At 40.4% G+C, this 26,549-nt stretch overlaps 3 protein-coding genes and 1 long non-coding RNA gene across 4 annotated transcripts in view; 2 read left to right on the forward strand and 2 right to left on the reverse strand.

Annotated features, from left to right (window-relative positions):
• LOC310941881 (peroxisome proliferator-activated receptor alpha-like) lies at positions 1-25,184 on the forward strand. Its single transcript, XM_083907130.1, has 8 exons — positions 1-260; positions 5,841-6,059; positions 7,002-7,147; positions 19,750-19,888; positions 21,356-21,555; positions 21,637-21,903; positions 23,216-23,459; positions 23,992-25,184. The coding sequence occupies exons 2-8, from the start codon at positions 5,876-5,878 to the stop codon at positions 24,234-24,236; spliced, it is 1,425 nt and encodes a 474-aa protein (XP_083763256.1). The 5' UTR covers positions 1-260; positions 5,841-5,875; the 3' UTR covers positions 24,237-25,184.
• cdkn1d (cyclin-dependent kinase inhibitor 1D) overlaps positions 1-26,549 on the reverse strand; it is a 297,559-nt gene that overhangs the window by 139,606 nt on the left and 131,404 nt on the right. The window lies entirely within an intron of this gene.
• The window catches only part of LOC310941883, a 10,110-nt gene continuing 7,031 nt past the window's right edge, over positions 23,471-26,549 (reverse strand). Inside the window, exons 2-3 of the long non-coding RNA XR_014593089.1 lie at positions 24,358-24,448; positions 23,471-24,206 (exon numbers count right to left, since the gene is read on the reverse strand). This is a non-coding gene — a long non-coding RNA (uncharacterized lncRNA). The remainder of the gene's footprint in view (positions 24,207-24,357; positions 24,449-26,549) is intronic.
• Positions 26,229-26,549, forward strand: part of cdpf1 (cysteine rich DPF motif domain containing 1) — a gene marked incomplete at both ends in the record, with an annotated part of 1,425 nt that continues 1,104 nt past the window's right edge. The window contains one exon of the mRNA XM_083906606.1: positions 26,229-26,329. Within this exon, the coding sequence (XP_083762732.1) occupies positions 26,229-26,329 (101 nt within the window). The remainder of the gene's footprint in view (positions 26,330-26,549) is intronic.

The following is a 26,549-nucleotide window of genomic DNA, read 5'->3' on the forward strand; positions in this document are numbered from 1 at the left end:
CGCACGCTGATTGGTTGAAAGTATAGGTGTGTCCGGAGGTGTGTGCGCGCTCGCGCTCACGCGCGTGTACGTGTGCGTCATTTTCGCCGTCCGTCGCTACGTTACTTCCGGGCCGAGAGAGAACGAGTTTGACACCGCGGAAGGAGACGACGACAAAGCGAGAGTGTCAGGTCAGTGACGGACTGTGATTTTACAAACACACACGTCTCTCCGCTGCTCACTCACCGCTTCTGGAAATGCTCTGGACACTCGCTTCTTGTGTAAGTCCATAACTTGACTGTTTTAAACCTGCGTCGTTATGTAAGTGTGAGCAGGAATTTCAGGAGCTTTTCACACAGCGGTTTCCGAATGAATGAAATGAACTTTTATTGTGTGTGCGCCACAACGAGCACGAGAGAACTGACCACAATACTGTTAATGTCAATAATGTTATACTGTCACGTTGAATGCGTGTTAATGCATGTTAATCATCAGCAGCAAACACAGAGAAAACACCAGGGAAGACGCAGTGAAATAAAATGTAATACTTTTTAGGTATGGGACTATTTTCAAAGTCTACGTCACGATACTGGTGGTGGTGTGTGTGTGTGTGTGTGTGTGTGTGTGTGTGTGTGTGTGTGTGTGTGTGTATACACACACGATGTATACATTTTTACAAGTGGAAGTGAGAAATATGTTCTATGTGTATATGTGGATATATGTGTGTGTATATATATATATACACACACATATATGTGTGTGTATATATACACATATACACATAGAACTTAAATAACTAATATTTTTCACTTACACTTACACACACATATATATACATACATACATATATATGTGTGTATATATTTATATATATATATGTGTGTGTGTATACACACACACACACACACACATATATAGTGAAAAAAATCAGTTCTTTAAGTTCTAATTATGTATATGTATATATGTGTATATATATAGCAGTATTTTATGAAGTAGCTTAAAGGTATACTTCAGTAAAAGTACAAGGATCTTACCAGAAAATGACTTTGGTAGAAGTTGAAGTCACTTTAAAATAATAATAATAATAATATTACATAAGTAAAAGTCTTAAAGTATATGACATTTACTGTACCAAAGTATCAAATGTCATTTTCTGATATAAAATGTACTTAAATTTTAGAAGTAAAAGTATCTACAAAAAGGGAGGAGTTAAGATTGAGCCATGGTGCTCAGTGGTAGGGCGAGTTGTCTTTCAATCAAGGAAGGTTGACGGGTTCAATTCCTGGCTCTGCTAGTCTATGTGTATCCTTGAGCAAGACACTTAACCCCACGTTGAAGCGTGTGAATGGATGAATTTACCTGTAGTGTAAAGTAGTTCTTCAAGACGAGAAAATCTCTATATAAATACAGACCATTACCAACTACACTAAGTAAAAGTTGCTGGACATAAATGTAAATGTAAAGTAAAGTATGGACGCATGAATTTTGTACTTAAGTACAGCAACAAAGTACCAGTGTTTTATTACAACACTGTTTTTTTTTAAAGATCCTTAAACAGGTGCAGCCTTCTGTCTGCACTTACACTACACGTTGTTTAGTGAAAATCACATTTCATTTGATAACAGATGATGGATGAATGAATGAATGAATGAATAATAAGTCATGAGGAAATATACAGCTCCCCATAGGTGCATTAAGAAATAGATCACCAGCATAGACAGGTCTAACATGTTACTAGAAATTCACCATATTTAACTTATTGTAAGTACTTTTAATCCCGATAAGCGATATTATCATGTATCATGAAGTGTTTTGTCTTGTGATAGGTATTACCTTTTTTTATGTTTATGTTAAGTTATGCTTTTTTTCTGCCAGTTCCATTTCCCTGATGCAAAATGTGTAAAAACAAGATTGTTTTTGATTAAATTGATCACATATTAGTGCAGAGCAAAGCTTCTCCTGTCGCCCTATGTCATCTGAGATAGGCACCAGCATCCCCCGTGACCCTCATGGGGAGGATAAAGCGGTAGAATATGGATGGTTTTAATCAATTGGGTCAACTTGTCTAATTTTGCACATTGTTCCATTATCCAGCATGTTTTGATGTGTTGAATGAGGAAGGTACTGAAGGAATTTTGTCAAGAAGTGCTTTGTGTGTGAATCAAACTGAAGTTAAAACCCTACAGTATATCTCAGTGTTTATTGTGTGTACGTGAGCCCCTGTTCTGCTTCCTGAATAGGCTTTTTGTAATAAACCACACGCCCACATGGTGTCTAGAAACACGTCACTGTGATTAAAGGGAGTTTTTTTCTCCCGCTGTTCGTCTTCAGTCTGTTTCCATGTCTGTGTCTACAGCAACTGCAGCAGCAGAATAATTAGAAGAAGTGGACATAGTGTCAGAGAAGTTGTTGGATTCCCTGTGTAGCTGTGTTTTTTTTTGTTTTATTATTTTGGTCAGTGTGGCTCATGGATGATCTTGTCGCAGACAGATGAAAGGTCTTGAAAAGTTCACACCAGCTGTTCCTGATTCAGAAGGAGGGCATAGAATCGATTCCTCACTCCTGACAAGCCTTGGATCTTAAATGCAAGGTGAACACAAACTTCTAGAAAACAAGAAGTTCACATGTGACTGTGTGGTTGGGTTTTTCTCGCTGATCCTGAGTCTGTCGTGTCCTCGCTGACATCTGCGAACATACTTTGAGTGCAGCTGACGTCGCTGAGTGTTTCCTCTTCTCCTTTGACCTAAAGATAGATGGCTCTGTCTGGGATTATACATCCTCTGGGACCTGAAACACAATGTCCTTTGAGGTGGAAATATGGGCCAGGGCCACTGTCATCTATAAACAAGAAAGGAGTATTTGAGATCTTTAAGCAAAGAGACCAGAATAATAGGTACATGTGTTCTTATCATGATATCTTATCATGATTTTTTTTTATTGATGAACCTTTTATTCCATAAAATAGTGACAGTACCAGTTTTCCACCGCCCATACTGGAAATTGACAATGAAAAGCAGTAATAGGTGACATGTAAGAACATGCAACATTCACAGTAAATGATTTTCTGTGTAATTTGTATGCCGATTTTGCTTGTTTTATTATTCATGTAATTTACATGTTATTTCGTCCCTTGATTGTTTTGAGCAGTATATTTGACTGGATCTATGCTGTAAGATGAGGAGCAAATCAGAGCTTATGTAGATTTATGCAAAATATTGTTTACTGTCCTGCGGAGATTGACAGATTGCCTCTAATGTCGGGATTTTTGTGAGTCACTGGGCAGATGTTCTGCCTCAAAGCATCTTAATAGAGCAGTTAATAGCAGCTGTTTTAGCTGATGTGTGTGTGTGTGTTTGGTTACATAATCTCTGTCTGCTGAAAAAGACCTCAGTAAACAAGAGGAGCGAGACACGGCACGCTCTGAGCACATTTTGTAAACAGTGCTGATACCGTGCAGTGCATACATGTTTCCCCTTTACACTACTTTCCTCTGAAATGCTGCAACACAATGACTAGATAAACAAGGCTGCTGATCAATCGAGTCCTCGCTGCCTGCACTCCAGAGGTGACGGAGTGCATGTTTACTTTCCAGGCTGACAAAAAAGCCAATTTTACCTGATTATAACACATTTAAAGTGCTCATTTGTGTCTGAAGAATTCCCAGAAAGCAAAGACAAAAGTTGCACAATCTCAGATTAGCCAGTTGCTCCTCTCTGTGGTCATCTTACAGATGTATGCAGCTGTGTAAACTGAGTTTTTCCCCCCGCAGCCAAGCTCAGATACACAAGATTTAGTTATATTATAACAACATGATATTATATTATAGCTCTAAGAAAAACTCTGCTTACAGTAAACACACAGAACAATGTTATATGTATAAACAATACAGTTTTGTTCATCTAAGAGGAGTAAAAGGAGGGGGAGTGTGGCTGAAAGTATGCTGCCAACTAGTGGTTGGAGGCTTTAAATACAACACTCCGTTTAAAGGTCCCATATCATGCAAAATCAACTTTTTAATAATTTAAATCCTAATATTTGTGTGAAAAAAGATGACTCACTCATGCTTTTGTTGTCCTCCTCAGTCTAAATACAGGAGATAAAACACACAATGTTGACTTCCGCACTCCTTGGGACGTCACAAGACACTAAATTCCTCAAATTGTTGTCTCACGTAGCTCCTCTTTGTCCATAACACACGCTGGTGCTGGCGAGGGCAGCGGTATCTGAAAACCGGAAGTCCGCGAAAAGTTCTATTCTTGGCTTCACAGTTCAGCACAGAGTCCTACACAAACTTCCAGCCTCAGAGGATTTATCTGTCCATTGGATACATGTTATATATGACGGCAATGCGCCTGCTAGAGCCTGCAAATGATCACTTTTCCAAATGCTAACTGCGTGTTAGCTCCCAGTAGCCTCTCTGGCTGATGTCATTTCCTGTCCCTTAGAGATACTACTAAACAGAGCGTTCTGAACAGGGCTGTTTTGGCAGGGTGATTGAACTGCTGTGTTGCTTCATTCTTATGGTATTTTGACCAAAGCATGTCACAGACGTGTTCATTAGGACACCAGGGAAATAGTTTAACTTGAAGAAATAGGAAATATTAAGGAATCTTACAGTCGATACAGTGTGAAACCAAGAAATACTGTGATATTTTGGACAGATAGAGGTCCCATCTTACATAAGGGCAATTTTATTGTTCGTGAACACACTGCTACGTATGTGTCGACGCTTCTTTGCGTGTAGAGAATGACAACAGTGACGTCTTTCGGCGTGAATTACAGTGGACGTTTTAAGAGATCATCGCTGGAACTTAAGCGCTCGACATAAGCCGCGATGATGTGTGATGACTCGAGCAGATGTCTTTCTGCTGCAGGAGCTTCAAAATCTCCTCCCAAATTCAAGTTCAGCTCAAAAGTCTCTGAGCCTCGCTTAAGATTTTTTTATCATCCCACAAGCTTTACCTGTGTCCACTGCAGAGAACTGACCCCTGTTCTCTTTGAAACTTTAGCCGAGTTCATGCTTAATGTTCAAGGTGATCGCATCTTTCATATTATTTAATGTATTTAGTAGTAGATTAAATGTGATCATCAAAGCCAGGATCAGATTGGGTACTTTATTAGAGATTACTGTGTAAATAAATGGTAAAGGAAACCGTTTTGTGGCTTTAGAAAAATACTTCTATATGTGCTTTTAGAAAAGGGCCTTGGCAACAGAAGCCTGGACGGACAAAACAGCCAAGGCATGTGTTTTGTGTTTTCTAGTGAAAGAGCAACATCCTCTCTGGTGCCCCGAACATGTCTGGTAAAGTCACACTCTTAGATGTCCTTCGAGACTGGACCTTTAACCCTAAGACAGCACGGTGCTCAGAAATGAAAAACATAAGTTTAACACGTACAAAAGGACAAAATGGAGACACTACCGTTCAAAAGTTTGGGGTCACCTATACCATTTTTTGTGTTTTCCATTAAAACTCACAGTTTTATTCATCAAAAGAGTTGCAAAATGAATAGAAAATATAGTGTAATAGAGTGTATTTCTGATTAATTTAATGTTGTGTTCATTGAAAACAATAAGGACATTTCTAAGTGACCCCAAACTTTTGAATGGTAGTGTATATTCAGGGAACTGTGGAGTTTATCTTCTGTAGTCAGAAGAGTCTTTTCTTCTGGACAATTTTAAGGATGATTGCTGGTTTGGAAAGAGGCCAAAGACAATGTTTGTGATGTAAATCAAGAATTTCCTTCAAAAGTCTGTACTCGAGCAGAAAAGTAACCAGGGTTTAGTCACAGAGTTTGATGTTTTAGTGTCGTCCTCACTCAGTCCAACTCATTTTCATCATCGCTCTCTGCTCTTGTTCCAGTCAGGAGAGTGAGAGGTAGCGGCTTGGTTTCCATCATGGCAGGAGATCTCTACAGCCCCCCGTCCCCACTGGGGGACTCCCTCTTGGACAGTCCTCTGTGTGGAGAGCTGATGGAGGACCTTCATGACATCTCCCAGTCTATGAGAGACAACCCGTTGGGATTCGATTTCCCAGAATACCAGAGCACTGGCTCAGGGTCGGAGAGCTCCACTGCTCTGGGTGAGTAAATCATGTGACCGCACAAATGTTAAAATACTCTCATGATTATGATTTGATTTTGAGATGCTTATAATTTAAAAGCAAGCTTCAGTTCATTATTCACAAGTTATTGCAGCCTTTACAAATTGCTAATTGCGTCATTTCACGCTGAGTTGTAGGTTTTTTACAATGATTCATTGTTCAGCCCCAGTAGTTCTCATGAAACTGCTCTCATAATAGAACAGTTTAATATGTTCATACATTCATTTAAAACAACAGGAGTCGATCCAAAGTGCTTTCGGTTTTCTTAATATCATGCAAACACGTTAGTCTGACTAAAATCAAGCTATAGTCTTAGTCGGACTAACATACCTGGATAATGCAATTCATAGTCCGATACGGCGGCGGCGTCTTTCTTTGGACAACACAGCAACCGCAAGAGCCAACCTCCATCTAATTTGTATCACGATTAACATGAAATATCTCACTATTCGCTGTTGGTTTTTTGTGACATAAAGGTCAATAAGAAAATGATTCAATACGCACTGGCTTATAGAGAGATACAGCGCCACCTACGGAGGCGGAGTCAGACGTAAGCGGCCAATAAATCTCCTCCGCATGTATACTCGGATTCGGCGAGTTGTCCCATTGCCTGTCTTAGTCTGACTATGGCCTTAGCTGTGCGTGTAAACGTACTGAGTGAGACTGCAAAACCACTTCCTTTACCATGAGTGTCAGAGAACTACTGTGACCTTTGCATAGCAAAAAGTATGTTGTTGATTTAGGCAAAGTATACATGAAAAAAAAATCTTCATTTTAAAGCAATTCTTCACTTATACAAACATACTTATGGGTACTATACTCAGTTTCTGCCAATAAAAGCTCTTTAAATGTTACATACTGGACCTTTAAAGGGTAGCAGCCCAGTAAAATTGTTTATTGTTTCTGCTCTGTCTACTTCAGACACCTTGACTCCAGCCTCCAGTCCATCTTCTGGAGGGTGTGGAGCTGCGCCAGGGCCAGAGGAAAGTCTCAACCTGGAGTGTCGAGTGTGTTCAGACAAGGCTTCAGGCTTCCACTACGGGGTACACGCATGTGAGGGCTGCAAGGTGAGACAAACAGCTTTGTCAGTTGTGTTAGTGTATGCATGAAGTTATGTTACCCCCGAATCAAAGCGAGAACAGAATGTATATCAGCCATATGAAGGTATAAATATAGACATTAGCACTGTCCTGCAGAGACTAATGATAGTTTTGATCCAAACACATGTTGTGCCAATGCACACACACACACACGTCTGCACGCGGACACACACATATTTACACAAATTTGAAGTGGCGGCTGGTGGCTGGCAGGGTCACCTGACCAGGAGGCCAGTGGAAAGTTTCTGACACGTGAAGACAGGTCATGTGAGGGGGGGGAGTGATGGCCTTGGTTGACTCGTCACCTTTCACATAGTTGGTACAGAGCCCAACAAAAAGACGTCACTACACACACACATACATGGACGCGGTGCTGCTGCTTTCACTCAGCAGTGCTGTTTTTATACTGAAATCCCCCTTTTACAGACTCAATTTTCAGTGTGTGTGTGTACGTAGTAGGCTGTGAGGACACATTTTAATTTAAACCCGTCTTTGTGAGGACATTTTGACTGATCATCGAAACATTAATGGGCTTTTTGGGGGTTAAGACTTTGTTTTGGGGTTACATTTGGGTTTATATTAGGGTGTTAGGTATTTAGTTGTGATGGGCAAGGTTAAGGTCAGGGTCTCAGGGTTCCTACGCAGTATGGAAAAGTATGGAATTTTAATTTGATTACGTATGGAAAAATTTTTGTGTTGTTTCCAGACTTATCTCACTTTCTAAAATAAAATATATTAATATTTACAAATCAAAACAAGTTTACTAACCCAACATAGCCTACCTGTAGATGATAGGAAACAAATCAAGCTGGCTGTAGAATGGTGTTGGGTTACCATGGTTACCGTTTGACGTGCGACACCAATTCTGGTTAATTGTACATCCCTACTGTTACTGTCTGTAGGGGTTGCAGGTAGACCGTTATTAATTGCTCTCTTTTAGCATTTAGCTTGAAAAAAATGGTATGAGCAGCAATACGTAGGTAAAAATATCTTAACATAATGCCATATATAGTCAGAATTTAAAAAAGTTGGATTATAAAACCATTTATTTACATAATAAGCATCTAACATTTTGGTATTCAGATGTTAAGATAATATTGACTGAAAAATCCTCAGAGAAGTCCGGTAATTTGTGTCTGGAATGGAAAATGTGTAGGAACTCTGGGGTCAATGAGTGTCCTCACTCAGCATGTTGTATGTGTTACTGTGTAAGTGATCATGTCATGGTCTCATACCGCTGGCAGCTGAATGCATGTCGCTGCTGCTGCTGCTGCTAACTCTGTTGTTATATTTGAGTGGCGTTCTACCTCATGACCTTGCCTGCTTTAAATTTTCACCCCCATCAGCCACAAATCCCTGTTGTCTTGCCTTTGAAGTGAGACAGATGTTTCAGCACGGTCGTTTGTGGGAAATAGATAGTTTTTCTATTCCCGTGGGGGGTTTAGTGTAAGGCTTTCTGATGTTGTTAAAGATAACAATTAACCAAAAGTCAAGCTGTGAACAAACAATGGATTGTAAAAGCAGCGGTCGGCATGAGGGGCACAGGATGACATGTGTGGGTCATAAAGAAAGTGGGTTGTCTTGTTGTAACTTGCTTTGATGTGACTGTATATATGTTTGAGCTCTCTGAAGCAACTTCAGAGAACATTTAGACCAGCTTTGGTGACAGATTCTCTCCTTCATGCATGAAGTAAAGACACGATTTAACCAACACCGATGACTCCAATGAAATTTCTTTCACATTTTGGCGACGAGGATGGGATGGACGTTCTACTGCTCAGGGCCTGAGTTCTGACTGAAGGTTAATACCGGTAAGGAAATTTCCGCTCCACCAAGGAGGACAGGAATTCCGCCTGAAGTTAGGATCGGGTGCTGACCAGCGGACGCTCCATCTATTTAAAAGTGAGTACGGTGTTTTTTAAATCTTGTTAAAACCTAGGTGGACAGTCGTAATTCCTTTGTGGTAGCTGTCCGGATGTTCTATAATTCCTTTGTGGTATGAATGTCGATATATTCTATAATTCCTTTGTGGTATGAATATTTGGTCTGGTGTAATTCCTTTGTGGTAATCGGGACCGTCTCATGTAATTCCTTTGTGGTATTGAGACTAGCTTAAGCTTTGAGAAAAAGAAAAAAAAAAGGATCCAGATAAAAATAATAAGAAAAATAATAAGAAAAAAAAAAAAAAAAGAAAAGAAAAAGAAAAACGTTTGAACTGCAATAGTAGTTGCATGATTATAAAAATTCCCCACTATAATAAAATGGGCGTGTGAATGTAATAATAAATATAAACTTTGTGACAACTTATTCAGTGTCTTAATATCCTCTGTGGATATTACGAGGGTGCGTTGCTCGGAACGAATGTGTCGTACAAACCATCTGGCTGAAAAAGTTATCCAAAGTTAGTGTATGTTTGATAAGATCCAACCATATTCGTATGGAAAGATCAGGGTGTGTGAAAACAGTTTGAGTGAAAAATAAGCCCATTGAAAGTGAAAAGCACATCCGTTCAAGTGAAATAATAGACAACATGGGGAACAAAACGGGAAAACTCAAGTCAGTCTCTGATCCTCTTATGGGTCCTTCTAAATTGATGGCAGAGAAATGGGGTAAAAGTGTTGTTGAAGATGTTCCACTTTGGCACCACTTAACTGAGGAAGTATTTCCTATAATAGGCACATTAAGTACTGATTGTTTGAAAAGGTGTAGAGTGTTGTTAGAAGAAAGGAAGGGTAAGAAAGTAAGGAAGAAGATAGATTGGCAAGCGTTTGAGAAATGGGAAAGAGAAGCTGCTTTGAAAGAAGCAAAATCTGTTGCAGGATTAATGTTAAGTCAGGAGAAGGAAGAAGAAGGTGATAAAAAGAAGGAAAAACAGAAACGTAGGGCTAGAGAATTGAATTTGCCTCCTCCATATGTCGCACCCCTGTCTGCACCCCCTCCCCCTTCAGAGACACAAACAGTAGGACGATCACCTACAGATAAACATGCCCAAAAGGACTCTGAATGGAAGGAGGAGGAGAAGCCAGAGCTGTACCCTGATTTGTCAACTCTTCCAACACCTAAGCAATTCAAGAGCCAAGGCCAAAACAAGGTGCGGTGTTACAATTGTGAAGGCTATGGACATCTTTCATATGACTGTCCTACAACTGAATCCAACCAGCGAGAAGGACAAAGTCCAGAGGAATCATGGCCACACGCACCACCAAAAGGTCTCTCTGTGCAGTTTCCGGGGCTACAGGGAGCGCGACCATGACTGGAGACAGTGGAGGCAGGTCAGAGCATTCAACACATAGACACACACACACGAATAGCCACTACTGAGGATAGTGACAAACCAGTTGTCACATATCAACAATATGTACACTTAACACGAGACTCTAGAACACCCCCTACATTGATCTTAAATGTACATGGTATTAATGTGACATTCCTTGTAGACTCAGGAGCACAGGTCTCTGTAATCCAATCTAAATTACTCCCTGAGATACCCAAAACAAGTAAATTCCTAAAGACAATAGGAGCTTCAGGGGTTCCAGGTTTTGAGCCATTGTCTGAGCCACTGACTGTAAATTTTGGAGATTACAGAGGTGAACATCAATTCCTTATCTCTGATGTATGTCCTGTTAATTTGTTAGCACGCGACCTGATGTGTGTTCTAGGCATTGATGTACATTGTGATTCTACCGGAATCAAAGTAACATGTGCTACAGCTGGTCTATATCCTGTGTGTATTCCTGGAAGTGATTATCAATATTCTTGGGACCTTCTAAATTTTAGGGATATAGATAAACTGTTGTCCATGATACCACAAATTACAGAGATACCTGAGCAGTTGCAGTGTGTTTCACATTTCTCACAAAAAACTAAAGATTACACTTATGAGGATACCTGGAATATGGTAGAGGATAATGATGTAATAGGTATAGATACAGTCTTTGTGGGTTTAGAGTTTGCAGCTGCATCAGTAAATCTGTCTGAATCTCAATTTACCTTGTTTACAATACCTGGGTCTGTCCCTCACATTCCACTGACAAAAAAATCAGATGTTGCATGGACAGAAATGGGACCTTGGGTTAAGGCAGCTTTACAGGTGTCAGACTGGCAACCCATTTCAAATGGTAGTTGTTACTCCCCATCAATGGAAATCACATCTTATCCTATAAACATTAAAGTAGCAGTTAATCGAAAGATTCACACATACACACATGGGGTTACACTGATGACATTAACTACTGAAGAGGAAGCATTGCTTTCAACAGTACCTGACAAATTATGGGCTAAAAGTAAATTTGATTTTGGAAATATAAAAGGTGCAATTCCTGTTACTGTTCAACCAAAATCTGTTTTCAGACCATGCAAAAGACAATATCCACTAAGTCCAGAATCTGTCGAAGGCATAGATCCTGTCATTCAGTCGCTCATAAAACAAGGTGCCATTGTGGAATGTCCTCATTCACCATGTAACTCCCCCATCCTGCCTGTAAAAAAACCAAATGGGGGGTGGAGACCAGTTCAGGATTTAAGAGCCATTAATGATGCTGTACAAACACCCAGCCCCAACTGTGCCAAATGTTACAACACTAATGTCACAGGTTCCATCGGATTCTTGTTGGTTTTCTGTAATAGACTTGGCTAATGCATATTTCAGTATCCCTGTTCACCCTGAGTCACAGTTCTGGTTTGCTTTTACTTTCAATGGTAAACGATATACTTGGACGCGAATGCCACAGGGTTTTTCCTCTAGTCCTACTTTGTTTGCAATGACTGTAGCAGAAAACCTGTCGCATTGGCAACCACCATGTGGAAGTACACTTGTACAGTATGTTGATGACCTCCTTGTGTGTTCACCCACAAAGGAGGATTGTAGACAGGACACAGTGTCTCTACTTTGTTTTTTGGCAGAAAATGGTCATAAGGTGTCAAAAGACAAGCTGCAGCTTATCTCACAATCAGTGAGGTATCTAGGCCATATAATCACTCCGGAAGGTCGTAAATTGGGTCCTGAACGCATTCAAGCAATCTTGGATGTTCCAAAACCACGAACAAAAAAAACAGATGATGACCTTTTTGGGCTTATCAGGTTATTGTCGTCCATGGATTAGAAATTTTGCGGAGATCTCCCAACCCATGTATGACATCACACATGGGGGAAAACATTTGGCCATGACTGACTTGTTGACTTGGACTACTGAGGCAGAGACAGCTTTTACTGACTTGAAACAAGCTTTATCTACCTCACCTTGTTTAGGACTTCCAGACCCGACCAAATCCTTTAATCTCTTTGTTTCTGAATGTAATGGATTTATGGCAGCAGTTCTCACCCAGTCCCATGGTGACAAACAACGACCAATTGGGTACTATTCAAAGCACCTCTCCACTACAGAAAGAGCAATGGTAACATGTCTTAGGGCTGTAGCTGCCGCTACAGAAGCAGTTTTGGCCACAGCTGACATTGTGGCTATGTGTCCTTTGACTGTTCATGTTCCACATGCTGTTCATTCTCTAATCCTACAGGCTAAAACAGCTCATTTGACTCCAGCACGACTTCTGCATTGGCAGAATGTCTTACTAACTATGTCACATGTCGTTTTTTGAAACGATGTACTGTTCTTAACCCTGCAACTCTGCTTCCTACAGCTGAAGATGGAGAACCACATTCTTGTTTAGAAGTGGTTGACATTGTATCAAAACCACGGGATGCATTGTTTGATACACCGCTGTCTAACGCTGATTCTGTTTTCTTTGTAGATGGTTGTGCCATGAGAAAGCCAGCTGATGGTTCATCTTGTGTTTCCTATGCTGTATGTAGTGAACAAGTCATCATTGAAAGTGCCAGACTGCCTAATAACCTGTCTGCTCAGGCAGCAGAGTTATTTGCATTAACCCGTGCTTTCATTCTAGGAGCAGGACAGAATATTACAGTATACACGGATTCACAATATGCTTTCAATGTATGCCATAACTTTCACACCCTGTGGAAAAACCGTGGTTTCTTCACTTCAACAGGAAAACCTATTGCTCACAGACCACTAATCATTAATCTCTTGTCTGCATTACTCCTCCCTGTTTCTGTAGCAGTATGCAAATGTAGAGCCAACACTGGTTCTAACGACCCAGTGTCACAGGGAAATGCAAAAGCGGATGCAGCTGCTAAAGAAGCTGCTCTTGCTCCTGCATCCCCAATTTTGCAAATGCCCCTAACTGTCCAGGATGATCTTTTTTCCCTCAATGATGTCTCTTTGCTTCAAACAGGAGCTGATGCTGGGGAGAAAGCATTCTGGAAGAAAAAAGGGTGCAAAAAACTCCCATCTGAAGTCTGGGTAGACATAAACGGTCTTCCAGTTCTTCCAAAATCTATATTCCCTTTTTTGGCTAAATTGACTCATGGTCCTGACCATGTGTCAAAAGGAGGGATGTTAGATATTGTAAATAGACTATGGTATGCGCCAGGGTTTTCAACATTTGCTGAAAACTTTTGTAAAAAATGTTTGATTTGTGCTACAAATAATGTTGGCAGAGGTGTGCAAATGTCTGTATCAGCACATCCAAAACCTGAAGGGCTTTTTGAACATTTGATGATGGACTTTATTGAGCTCACTCCATGCAAGGGGTACAAGTATTGCCTTGTAATTGTTGACATGTTTTCAAAATGGATTGAATGTTTCCCATGTAGGCATGCAACGGCTGTTTCCGTGGCAAAATCACTCTTAAAGGAAATAATACCACGTTGGGGTTTGCCTTCCAAATTGACTAGTGACAATGGTTCTCATTTTGTGAATAGTGTCATTCAAAGTCTATCAGAAAGCCTTCAGATAAACTTAAAAACACATTGTGCTTATCATCCAGCCAGTGGAGGTGCGGTAGAAAGAGCTAATCAGACCTTGAAGACAAAATTAACTAAATTAATGGCTGAAACACAGTTGCCATGGGTTGAGGTTCTACCCCTTGCTCTCATGTTCATGAGAGGGCGTCCACATAAGACAACTGGATTATCTCCTTATGAGATTCTTACTGGGCGTCCTATGCGGATGACAAATACTCCTTACCCTCAAAACAGGCTTACTCTGTTAGGAATGGATGATGACATGTTAAGATATTGTTGTGCACTTAACCATGTTCTCAAGCTTATCTTTCCGAAGGTGAAAGCAGCCCTTCCTGATCCTGCAGTAGCTGAACTACATAACATCCGGCCTGGAGACTGGATAGTGGTTAAGGATCTCAGAAGGAAGAGCTGGCATCAACCCCGGTGGTTAGGACCATTCCAGGTGCTGCTGACAACTCCAACTGCTGTCCGAATAGCTGAGAGGGATACCTGGATCCATGGAGCCCATTGCAAACCCTTCCCCGGAGATGCCTCATCCAACAGAGCAACAACAAATTAACCGAGGAGTATGCTGCAAAGCCTTGTTTGCAGTTTTCTCCATTGCGGTTATTACCACAATCCTTGGAGTCCAAGGGCCTGTCATTTATACTGATACTTTGACACCTATTCCTCCTCCGAGGAATGAAGACAGACTGTCAACATTAAGAAAGCACAAAGACACTGAGGGCAGAAGCGGCATGGGTGTGTCACCAATGCAAAATCAGGACATAGATAAAAAACTCACGACCATAGAGAAACTCATCCGAAAAAAGAGACAACTTTTTGAACAGACTGATTGGAAACCATGGAATTTCAATGCAAATGAATTACTGGATAATTCTAACCAAAAAAAATAGTTGGTATTCTTTCATCGGATGGATAAAAAATAAGGTGTATGGCTCAAACACTACAGTACTAATTGTTCAGAGTCCTCCAGCAAACTGGCATTCTTTGTTCCAGCTGGAGGTAAAACACTGTCCTTGTTTAGATCCTGTCATTAGTTTAGTACAATATTATGCTGATTGTCCCCACATGGACAATACAAGTCGGGAAGTGTGTAAATTTTCTCACCATGGATGGTATACAGCGACGAAAAATCTCTATAACCATACGACATATCAAGCGAAAATGTATCTATCTTGTGTAGATTGGTTTTGTGATAACATGTTTCCACAACCTTTCCCTTCAAATTCCACGCATGCAGAACCAACTGAAATTCCTAACAAGAGCACACGTCTTTCACATTCTATTTGTTTATGTTCAAATGGTACAGGTCAGTTCATGGGAGTTTCACATTGTTCAAACCCTGTCATTAGTTTTAAAAAGAAACATCAATTTAAATCTGGTCCCATTAAAATAACATTTAGAAATAAAGAAACTGTGATAGTTAATGAATCTCTTCATGCTCCTGCATATAAAGGTATACCTCCTATAGGAAATTTTTATTGGCTTTGTGGAAATGAGGCATTTTTGTTTTTACCACCAGATTGGTCTGGGTGTTGTTATTTTGTTAATTTGACTATTGCTAATTTAGCAATACTCCCAATAACTCTAAATCAAAATTCAAACCCTATGCACGTTCATAAAAGAGAAATGGCACAGTTTTCCACCCTTTCATCATATCATTGGCGTATTTCATTGGGAGAAAAATGGGGCATCGGATTACTGCCTTGGTATGGTGTCACGTTTCTAGCTGATCATATTGATAATATTACATATTCAATGTCTGGTTTTGCTAATGAAACTATAAAAGGTTTCCAATATTTAGCTGCAAATGACAAATCCCATAGGTTAACTCTGTTAAAACACGAAATGGCGCTTGATTATATTCTGGCAAAAACTGGAGGTCTTTGTCTGACTTTAAATTTAACAGGTGACTCGTGTGTTACAGTAATCCCTGATAACTCAGATAATATTACTAGTGTGATTACAGCATTGGAGAAGATCCGTGACTCATTTGGTCCTTCTGAATCAGCAGGTTTTAGTTTTAACAAATGGTTAACTGAGCTATTTGGTCCATGGGGTGCAATGATTGTTCATGTGTGTATTCCTGTGGTAATTATGTTTGGTATAACCCTTTGCTGTTGTACTTGTGCACTCACTTGTATGCGAGCTTTTGTATACAGGTGGATAGGGGGAGTATTGGGAGGTGACAGAACACCATTGTATGTAAAAGTATCTTGTGAACCAAGTAAGGATTGCGAATCAAATTTGTGTCATGACATGTCAGAATGGGCCCCAGGGAACCCATATAGTGAAAGTGATTCAGATGAAGAAATGGTATGAATAGAATTGTTTTTTTTTGTTTTTATTTTCTTTTCTTTTATGTTTTGTTTTGTTTTTTATTGTTGTTATTTTTTTTTTTTCTTCTTCCTTTGTTATATTCTGAAAATCCAAATTTAACCTAGACTCACATGTTTGCAGAGTATAGTCATAGTAAAGAGTTAGTTGATAAAACTATGTGATTTCCCAAATAAATTGAGTTGACACTTGGTGTCAAAAGAGAGAAATGTGGGAAATAGATAGTTTTTCTATTCCCGTGGGGGGTTTAGTGTAAGGCTTTCTGATGTTGTTAAAGATAACAATTAACCAAAAGTCAAGCTGTGAACAAACAATGGATTGTAAAAGCAGCGGTCGGCATGAGGGGCACAGGATGACATGTGTGGGTCATAAAGAAAGTGGGTTGTCTTGTTGTAACTTGCTTTGATGTGACTGTATATATGTTTGAGCTCTCTGAAGCAACTTCAGAGAACATTTAGACCAGCTTTGGTGACAGATTCTCTCCTTCATGCATGAAGTAAAGACACGATTTAACCAACACCGATGACTCCAATGAAATTTCTTTCACACGTTCCCACAGATTGGGTCAGGATCCACACATATGGGTCAAGGGAGGTATTTTACTTAGGACTTGTGTTTATCTGTTTTAAATTATGGGTTAAGTTGTGGTTCATTTATCAAAATCAGCTCTTGGAAATGTGTGTTTTTATCTATTCAAAAATAGTATTAGGAAACATTGTACGAGTTTGCTTATAAAAACAAATTGGGGAAAGATAGTTACCCTATACTTGTTTGTATTTCCTCATCATTTTCCCAGTCAGAGACAATAGCTTGTGAGGATCTCTCACTCCCTTCTACATTTAATTTCACTTGAATCTGAGTGAAACAAGTTATCACGTGTGTTCTTAAAGGTCCAGTGTGTAAAATTTTGTTTCAGTTGTTTTCATTTAGAGGAAGATTACACTTAAATGGGACATATTATTCAAAATCAACTTTTTTAATCATTTAAATTCTTATATTTGGGACTCAGTTGCCAAAGTGTGAAAAAAGTCAACATCGTGTTAATTGGGACTTCACAATAAATTCCTGGAATTGTTGTCTCATGGAGCACCACTTTGTCCGTAAAACACGCGAGAGTGCTGGCGAGAGCAACGGTATGCGAAAACCGGAAGTTCGCTAAAAGTTCTATTCTTGGCTCCACGGTGCAGCACAGAGTCCTACACAAACTTCCAGCCTCAGAGGATTTATCTGTCCATTGGATACATGTTATATGACAGCAATGTGCCTGCTAGAGCCTGCAAATGATCACTTTTCCAAATGCTAACTGCTGTTAGCTCCCAGTAGCCTCTGTGGCTGATGTCATTTCCTGTCCCTTAAGTTTTGTTTTACTTTTTTTTAAGGTGGACCTAAAGAAATACTACTAAACAGAGCGTTCTGAACTGGGCTGTTTTGGCAGAGTGATTGAACTGCTGTGGTGCTTCATTCTTATGGTATTTTGACCAAAGCATGTCACAGGCATGTTCATTAGGACACCTGGGAACTAGTTTAACTTGGAGAAATAGGGTATACTATGACCCCTTTAATTGTTTTATAGGTGTACAATCACCTGATTGTGTAAATTCACCAGAATGAGCCCTTTATATTTATATCAGGAGGCGGGTCAGCTCTAGGGAGGCCACCATGGACAAACTAAACATCGTTTAACACACACTTGGAAACATACAATGTACACCAATACATTTATACACACTGTGCCTTTAAGGGTTGTTATCTTTTGGGCCTTTGTGTGTGGAGTTGTCATCATCATCATCTCACTGTGGGAGTGTGGGTTCTCTCCGGGTGCTCTGGCTTTCTTCTCACAGTCCAAAAACATGCAGATTGGTGATCAGGTTAATTGGACATTCTTAATTGACCGTAGGTGTGAATGGTCTTGCCACCCTCATTGCTGTTATCACAGTTATCACCTTCCTTTAGACTCCTGTCTCTGTTCACTCTCATCTTGGCTGACTTTGCACAAAACCTGTCACTGTGCCAGACCGATGCCTTTCTAAAAGTAGGAACATGACGACAACTCACTGTTGGACGCTGCACATGTGACAGACACTGAATTCTCTGACAGAGAGGATATTGCGCCATCATGGAAAAATCTGGCGTGTGACTTGTGATGAGTCTCTGCGTATCGTTTTTCAACACCGTGCTTTAAAGAGAGGGGGGGCTCAGAAGTGCTGGAATGTGATTATGGGGTGTGAGGGCTTACGTTCCAGGTCCTGGTGATGGTGTGAAATAGACAGTGAAAACAGCAGGAAACACTGAAACAATGCATGAAATGGAAAAAAAAAGGTAGATTCTTCTCTTAAGATTAGAAACATAATCTATAATCGCATGACACCATCGAAAAATGAGAGAAGCAATGGGTAGATGGAAGAGAATGATAGAAGAACACAATAGTTTTTAAGTTTCAAGTGATAAAAAATATATACATATATATCATTTCTGTTCATACTATTCCGTAGATCCTCTCAATTCTACACACTGGTCCTTAAATGACTCCACAGTTTATTTTAAGGAAATGAGAACATTCATATATCAGACGTCTTTTAATTTGCATAAGATACATCAATTGCAACATGTGTGATCTTTTAACTGCATTGATTCAAATTACTTGAATATAAAGGACGCGTTCAAAACCTTTCTTCCAGTTTCAGTAAAAGACATTTGCCGTTAAACGTTGCACAACACTTTTCTCTGCTTGCGTCTTCGGTCTCTTACTCACTCACGACATGGCCTCTGGATGTGTCTGCACACCTTCACACGAGGACATGCGCGGACATGTTTTCTGTAAACACTCGCATCTGTTGTTTTCTCCAGTGCAGTTGTGTTGTTTTATCACACGCCGCTGAACCTGTAGGTGTGGACCTTCATGTCATCGTGATTACACCCTCATCTCGCAGTACGGTTAACCTGATAGAGCAGAAATTTCACCTTCTAAAGGCTTAAAAAAGAGCCACAAATGACTCTTTCAAAAGAGGAATGTTGGAATGCTGGAAGAATGTTCAAAAAAAAGCAGATGTTAGTGGAGGCAAATACTCTTAAAGCACCTTCTAGAGTCTTTATGTAATGTTAATTCATTCATTTTCTACCACTTTATCCTCCACATGAGGGAGGCTGGATTGAATACCAGCTGACAGCCACAGAACATGCAAACTCCTCACAGAAAGGCTCTCGGTCGAGCCTGATCCGAACCCGGTGACCTTCTTGCTGTAACGCAACTTTGCTAGCCACTGCTCCACAGTGTGACCCTTCATGAAATGTTGATTTGTAAAATGATCTGAGGATGTGTCCGGGCAAAACCTCAAACCTGATTTTCTCATGGTCCATGCTTTAATGCAACATCGTGGGGTAAAAGTACATCTCCTTTCTTCACTAGGGTTTCTTCAGAAGGACCATCAGGCTGAAGCTGGAATATGACAAGTGTGAACGCAGCTGCAAAATCCAGAAGAAGAACCGCAACAAGTGCCAGTACTGCAGATTCCACAAGTGCCTCGCTGTGGGCATGTCTCACAATGGTAAGCCCTGAAACTGCCAAAATGAACTGATGCTGAACTTTTAATGACTGATCTTTTGTCATGAATATAATATAATGTGTTTAAAAACAGCCTGTGTGTAAGAATTACTGATATCTAATGTTGACACTACAGATTGCAACAAAGGACTCCTCCACTTATCCCTCCCTTTCCCAAGTGTTTTTGGAAGCGACAACAGCCTTTATATACCAGAAATAATGGAAACACTCTTCAAACTCTGTCACTCTCTTCTTTGTTGGTTTATGTGGGTGGAGGCATTCATTTGTGGAGTAAGTTTTCACTGTTAAATGCACATTTAGCTGGTTTGTCCCCTGAGTGCAAGATGGTGTCCTCCTTAAAGCAAGGCCCCTGCCTAAAGTTCATAAAGGTTTTTCTTTAAGGCTAGTTTAATTCCTGGAATTGTTGTCTCGGGGAGCTCCCCTTTGTCTGTATCCGAAAAAACCGGAAGTCTGCAAAGTCTGCGAAAAGTTCTATTCTTGGCTCCACAGTGCAGCACAGAGTCCTACACAAACTTCCAGCCTCAGAGGATTTATCTGTCCAGTGGATCCATGTTATATATGACGGCAATGTGCCTGCTAGAGCCTGCAAATTATCACTTTTCCAAATGCTAACTGCTGTTAGCTCCCAGTAGCCTCTGTGGCTGATTTTCCTGTCCCTTAAGTTTCGTTTTACTTTTTTTAAGGTGGACCTAAAGAGATACTACTAAACAGAGTGTTCTGAACAGGGCTGTTTTGGCAGGGTGATTGAACTGCTGTGGTGCTTCATCCTTATGGTATTTTGACCAAAGCATGTCACAGACATGTTCATTAGGACACCATGGAACTAGGTTAACTTGGAGAAATATGGTATAATATGTCCCCTTTAAAGTGATTACACATTTTTACAGACAACCTTGTGGTTACTGTATTCATGTCAGTAAATCCTCCCAAATGTTAGAAACCGGACTTTTTGGAGAGTATTTGTTCTAAAACGGTGTAAGAACATCTGAAGGTGGTTTCACAAAACGTCCTCATCCAAGAAAGCAGCATTTGCTAGTAACAACAACAGCAGGACATGTCCTTCTGTGATTTGGCTCCAGGTCAGTGTGCTTTAATTTGACGGGGTTTTTATAGAACAATGTCCTGCAGGACCCAGCTTGACATTGAGAAAACACAGGCCCATACAGCTCCACATCTGGGCCGTCATCTGTGCCGAGAGCCAAGGGGTCATTGGGTTTGTTACTATGGCCTCCCTCTGCAGACGGAACGGTGTCAGAAACCTGAGAGGGAGACGACATGTTGTCCTCAGAGAGGAACGACAACACAGCAGAGCACATCTGTTGCGGGTGAACGTCTGTGCTTGTCTGCGAGTTTTCTGCAGCGGGAGGAAATGTCTGATGTCTCTTTATGTGGTGTGCAATAAGAAGTCTCTTCTAGCTTGTTGCTAATGATGAATGTCTCTGTCCACCAGCCATTCGGTTTGGTCGTATGCCACAGGCAGAGAAGCTGAAGCTCAAGGCAGAAAGCAAGATGGTGGAGAAAGAGCAAGAGAGCCCCATGCTGGCCGACCACAAGGTTCTGGTCAGGCAGATCCACAGTGCGTACATGAAGAACTTCAGCATGAACAAAGCGAAAGCACGACTCGTACTCACTGGAAAGACCAACAAACCGGTAAATGAAGAAGAAATAAATACAAGGTTTAGTCTGCATCATGAGCAACCACTCATCCTCTCATCTGTCTTTCCCAAACAGCCTCTCATCATACACGACATGGAGACATTCCAGCTGGCGGAGAGGACATTAGCGGTTCATATGATCAACGATGACCTTTCAGACGCTGAGAGCGGCCCTCAGCCTGGAGATGTGTTTCCAGGTGTGGGATGTGGGGAGCTCCAGCAGAGGGAGGCCGAAGCTCGGCTCTTCCACTGCTGCCAGAGCACCTCGGTGGAGACGGTCACGGAGCTGACAGAGTTTGCGAAGGCGGTGCCAGGTTTCCAGAGCCTGGATCTGAATGATCAGGTGGGGTTTTTGTCAGTCCATGTGATGAAGTACAGCATGTGTGTCTAGGGCTGGGTATTGATTAAAATTGGACTTTAGACTCGACTTTGATACTGATTCCAAAACTATCCTTTTTTTTGGATTTAATGAAATCTGTCTGACAACAAAAATTGGATCGCGCAAAATGTCTTTAGTTTTCACCATCAAACACAGAGCACTTTTCTCAACTGCTTAATCAAATTTGTCACTAGATCACATAATCACTGTAGATCTTCCTGACCTACTTTCATACATTAAACAGACTTTTTAAAACACAACGCAGACGCTCATGTTCAGCCCCGTCTTCTCTTTGGGGATTGCTTTTTCTGCTTGGTGTTAAGAGAGCCAATCTTAGAGGCACTGTGATGTCGTGATTGTTCACTCAAAAAGGATGTTTTGGTTTGCACAAACTTAAGGTTGAGAACAAGATCTAAGGCCAAACTGCGCTCACAGCAGTTTGGCTCAAAGTGACAGCCCTGAAGAGCACTGTTGGATCTCGAGATATGCTTATTGTCTCGATGATGCTAATGAGACGAAAGGGGACATATTATGCAAAATCAACTTCTTAAACATTTTGATACTTATATTTGGGACTCTGGCGGTCCTATCAGTCAGCAAAGTGTGAAAAGATGACTCAGTCATGTTTTTGTGGTCCTCCTCAGTCCAAGTACAGGAGATAAAACATGCGATGTTGACTTCCGCACTCATTGCTACGTCACGCTGGAATTGTTGTCTCGCGGAGCTCCGCTTTGTCCCTAATAAAAACGTAAGAGTGCATGCGAGGGCAATAGTGTCCGGATGAGTGGTAGTACTCAAAGTCCTGCACAGTGCAGCACAGAGTTCTACACAAACTTCCAGAGGATTAACGTGTCCAGTGGATACATATTATGACGGCAATGTGCTGGCTAGAGTCAGCAAATAATGGCTTTTCCAAATGCTAACTGCTGTTAGCTGCTGGAGCCTCAGTGACGCTGACGTAGTTTCCTGTGTCTCATTTGCATTTAAAGAGACAGGCACTCAAAACCAAGTGTTCTGAACAGGGCTGTTTTGGCAGAGTGATTGAACTGCTGTGGTGCTTCATCCTTAAGGTATTTTGACCAAAAAAACACAGATATTTTCATTAGGACATTTTAATTTAACTTGCAGAAAGGGTATAATATGTCTCCTTTAACTCTTTAGGTACTGAACACATTTGTTATATAAGGTACAGGGGAAGCTTGTTTGACACCACAAAGGTTTTGACGTTTGACAACCGGCCCTATCTATGTGTCTTTATTTTATGTCTCCTATTTAGGTGACTCTATTAAAGTACGGTGTTTATGAAGCACTTTTCACGCTCCTGGCCTCCTGCATGAACAAAGACGGCCTCCTGGTGGCCCGAGGCGGAGGCTTCATCACGCGCGAATTCCTCAAAAGCCTCCGGCGTCCGTTGAGCGACATGATGGAGCCCAAGTTCCAGTTTGCCACGCGGTTCAACTCTCTGGAGCTGGACGACATTGACCTGGCCCTTTTCGTGGCCACAATCATCTGCTGCGGAGGTAACTGACAGCAATTACGTGAAAGAACATGGACTTTAAAAGGAGGCAGATTTATTCCCAATAAGACCATTTGCTCTCTCATCATCCTGTGTAGCCAAATTTGATTAAGATGGAGCGAGAAATAAAGTGACTCTAATTGTTATTATTGAATTTATTGTAATGTGTTTATTATCTTTTTCATTTTCTACCCTGGTATACACATCAGAACTTCTGATTTTCCTCCAAGTACCACCAAGAGGAGAGAAGCTCAGATACTTTTTCTAGTTATGTATTTATTAAATTCATTTGTGGGCTTTATGTATTTTACAGTAGAGTGCACTGACCCCCTGGAGCAGTGTGGAGCTCCGGGAAGGCAAGGGGGCCATGGCAGACTTTTGTCTGTCCAGGGGAGCTCCTGGCCTGGGCAGCAGAGTGCACAAAGCCCCCTGGAGCAGATTGAAGCTCTAGAAATCTACCTCAGAAGACTATAAAGTTTTTGATATTGTACTGTGTCAAAAAGCTCCTTCTTCATCATCATCTTTGTTACTTTTAGATCGTCCAGGCCTGGTGGATGTACCTCTAGTGGAGCAGCTGCAGGAAAGCATTGTTCATGCGCTACAGCTCCACCTGCTGGCCAACCACCCCGACAACACCTTCCTCTTCCCGAGACTGCTGCAGAAACTGGCCGACCTCCGTGCGCTGGTGACCGAGCACGCTCAGTTGGTGCAGGAAATCAAAACGTTGGAGGACACGTCGCTGCACCCTCTCCTGCAGGAGATATACAGGGACATGTATTGAGGAGCGAACGCGAACAAAAACATTTTCAAACGTTTCCAAATTGTTTGATTCTATGCAGTATAGAGAGACACAGTGCATAACATGAACGTGTGCATATCAAGATGTACTGTAAGCAACTCACTGTGCAGAGTCTGCTGTGACCATGTGACTACATCTGGAACAAAATCAATGTGACGTTCCTTTCAGGAGGAGCGACGGCTCTTGTGCTGGACCTGAGTGTCGCCATGAAAGAGGACATAGTGGAGAACAGAGTTGGGAGCCATTTTGCATTTGGATTAGATCCTGGATGCCTTTTACCTTTCAGACACAAGAGTCAACAAAAGCTAAACAAACGTGTATGCTATGCAAATATGTACACACGGTGAAGACAAACTGCCAGTCATACAGTACGTGCACTGATTTTAAATACTAACTGTGCCTTTGAAATAACTACAAGTTATATTCTTAACATTTTTGGATGTTTTTTTTTAGCATTTGAATGTGGTTCATGTCATTGTAATGTTATTTTCATGTGATCTGTTGCCTTGAGATGAATCAATGATATGAGACAAATTTGCCTCTCCAGTTTATCTGTTATTTACTTGATTTTAATTTAACCACAACTCATTATATCCAGCACTTAACAAATAAAGTGTTAAAAAAAACATGGTTTAGCTGTATATTGGACGTATTTAATTTTTTTGACCAGGGAATGTGTCGCATAATATTTAAACCAATCGTCATTTGTAATTTTGTAGGTTATGTATTTATTTAAATATCTCCTGCTGCTGAACCAAGCACAATGTGGTGACATTACAAATAAGAACCTATTTCTCTGATTACTGTTATCACGTACATATCGTGCCATTGAGACACTTTTTTCCCATCATGAAAATAAGAAGTGTTGGCCAAATGCAATAATCTGTTAAACTGGTTTATGTATTATTTTGTAAATAAGAATTTGGTGAAAGGGACATTTGAAAATAAGTCAGAAATACTGACTGACTGTTTCCTGTATTTTGACATCACCTCCAATGTACTAACATTGTTTTTCTTGTCATAATAAAACAGTTTTTACATATCCTGTTTCGATGTGATTATGCAGAATAAATTATGACATTTGACAGTTTTGTTTGTTATGTATTTACCTGCCTAATGACGCACATGTTAATCTGATTATTTAAAAACAAATTGACCAATGAAAAGGCATTTTCCAAAGCAGACATTTTTGAATTATTTTGAACTAATAATGTTGCCAGTGAACCATTCAGGTTATTAATTACACCTGTGATTTTTACAGTACATATATGTATAACTAATGTTATATGTTTATCCACATACAGATGAAAAACAGTTGAAGTCCCTTTGACTTTGGATGACTGACTGAGTTGATGAATTCATTTAAACCACTTCCTTAAACCTGTGTTATTTTGTCTTTTTATACCATAAATCACGTTTTAATTTCCCTCTTACTATCCCTTGTAAACCTGTGCGTTACGTATTTTATACATTTATTCTCTGAATATTGTGGCTTTGTCTTTGTGTATGTTTTCTTTTTCAAAGTGCTAAACTTTTGTAATATAATTTTTTTTTTTAAGTATTATTGTATATTCTTTATTATCAAACTGTCTACTTAAGATTCAAGATTTTTGTTTTTTAAAGGACATTTCTATTGGGAAGCAGTGACCTTTTGGTCAATGATTAATATAGAAATTGCAATGAGGTTATTTGAATTCAATAAAAACAATAGTCATTTTGAGTTGCAAAAACATACAATCAGGGGTCATAACTAATAAATAGACGAGATGAGTTTATTCATTGACAGTCAGTTGACTGTCAATCAAATAAAAGTAATCTCCAGTTATGTATGTTTGTAGCACTTGTAGCTAAATAGTTGATACCGCTCTACGCCGCCACGCCGGTAGGTGGCGGTAAAGCGTCATTAACTCAACATGGACAGACTCGATATGAAAACCAGGAAGTAACTATTTTTCCGCTCCTCTCATCGAAACGATGGAGCAAACCCGTCAAAAAACATTCACTTGTCAGTTGTGTGGTTTAACAAGCCCGTATTCTCACTATGGACAGAAACCACCAAACACTAGAGCCATTGTGTAAGTGAATATTAAGCATTATTACTCCTTTTTTTAGTCTCCGGAGTTAGCCAGGCTACTGCAATGTTGCTAACCGCTAACGTCAGAGCCCCCAAGCGACTTGTAGACTCCACTGTGGCTATTTCTCTCTCTTCTTTCTTAAAAAACATTTTCTGCTTAATAGATTAATGAATCACATGAATCTTATTTGAGTTATTATATGTGCCTGTCCTGTCTCCGT

This window comes from Microchirus variegatus, assembly GCF_963457635.1.
Source record: "Microchirus variegatus genome assembly, chromosome: 20".
NCBI lineage: Eukaryota > Metazoa > Chordata > Actinopteri > Pleuronectiformes > Soleidae > Microchirus > Microchirus variegatus.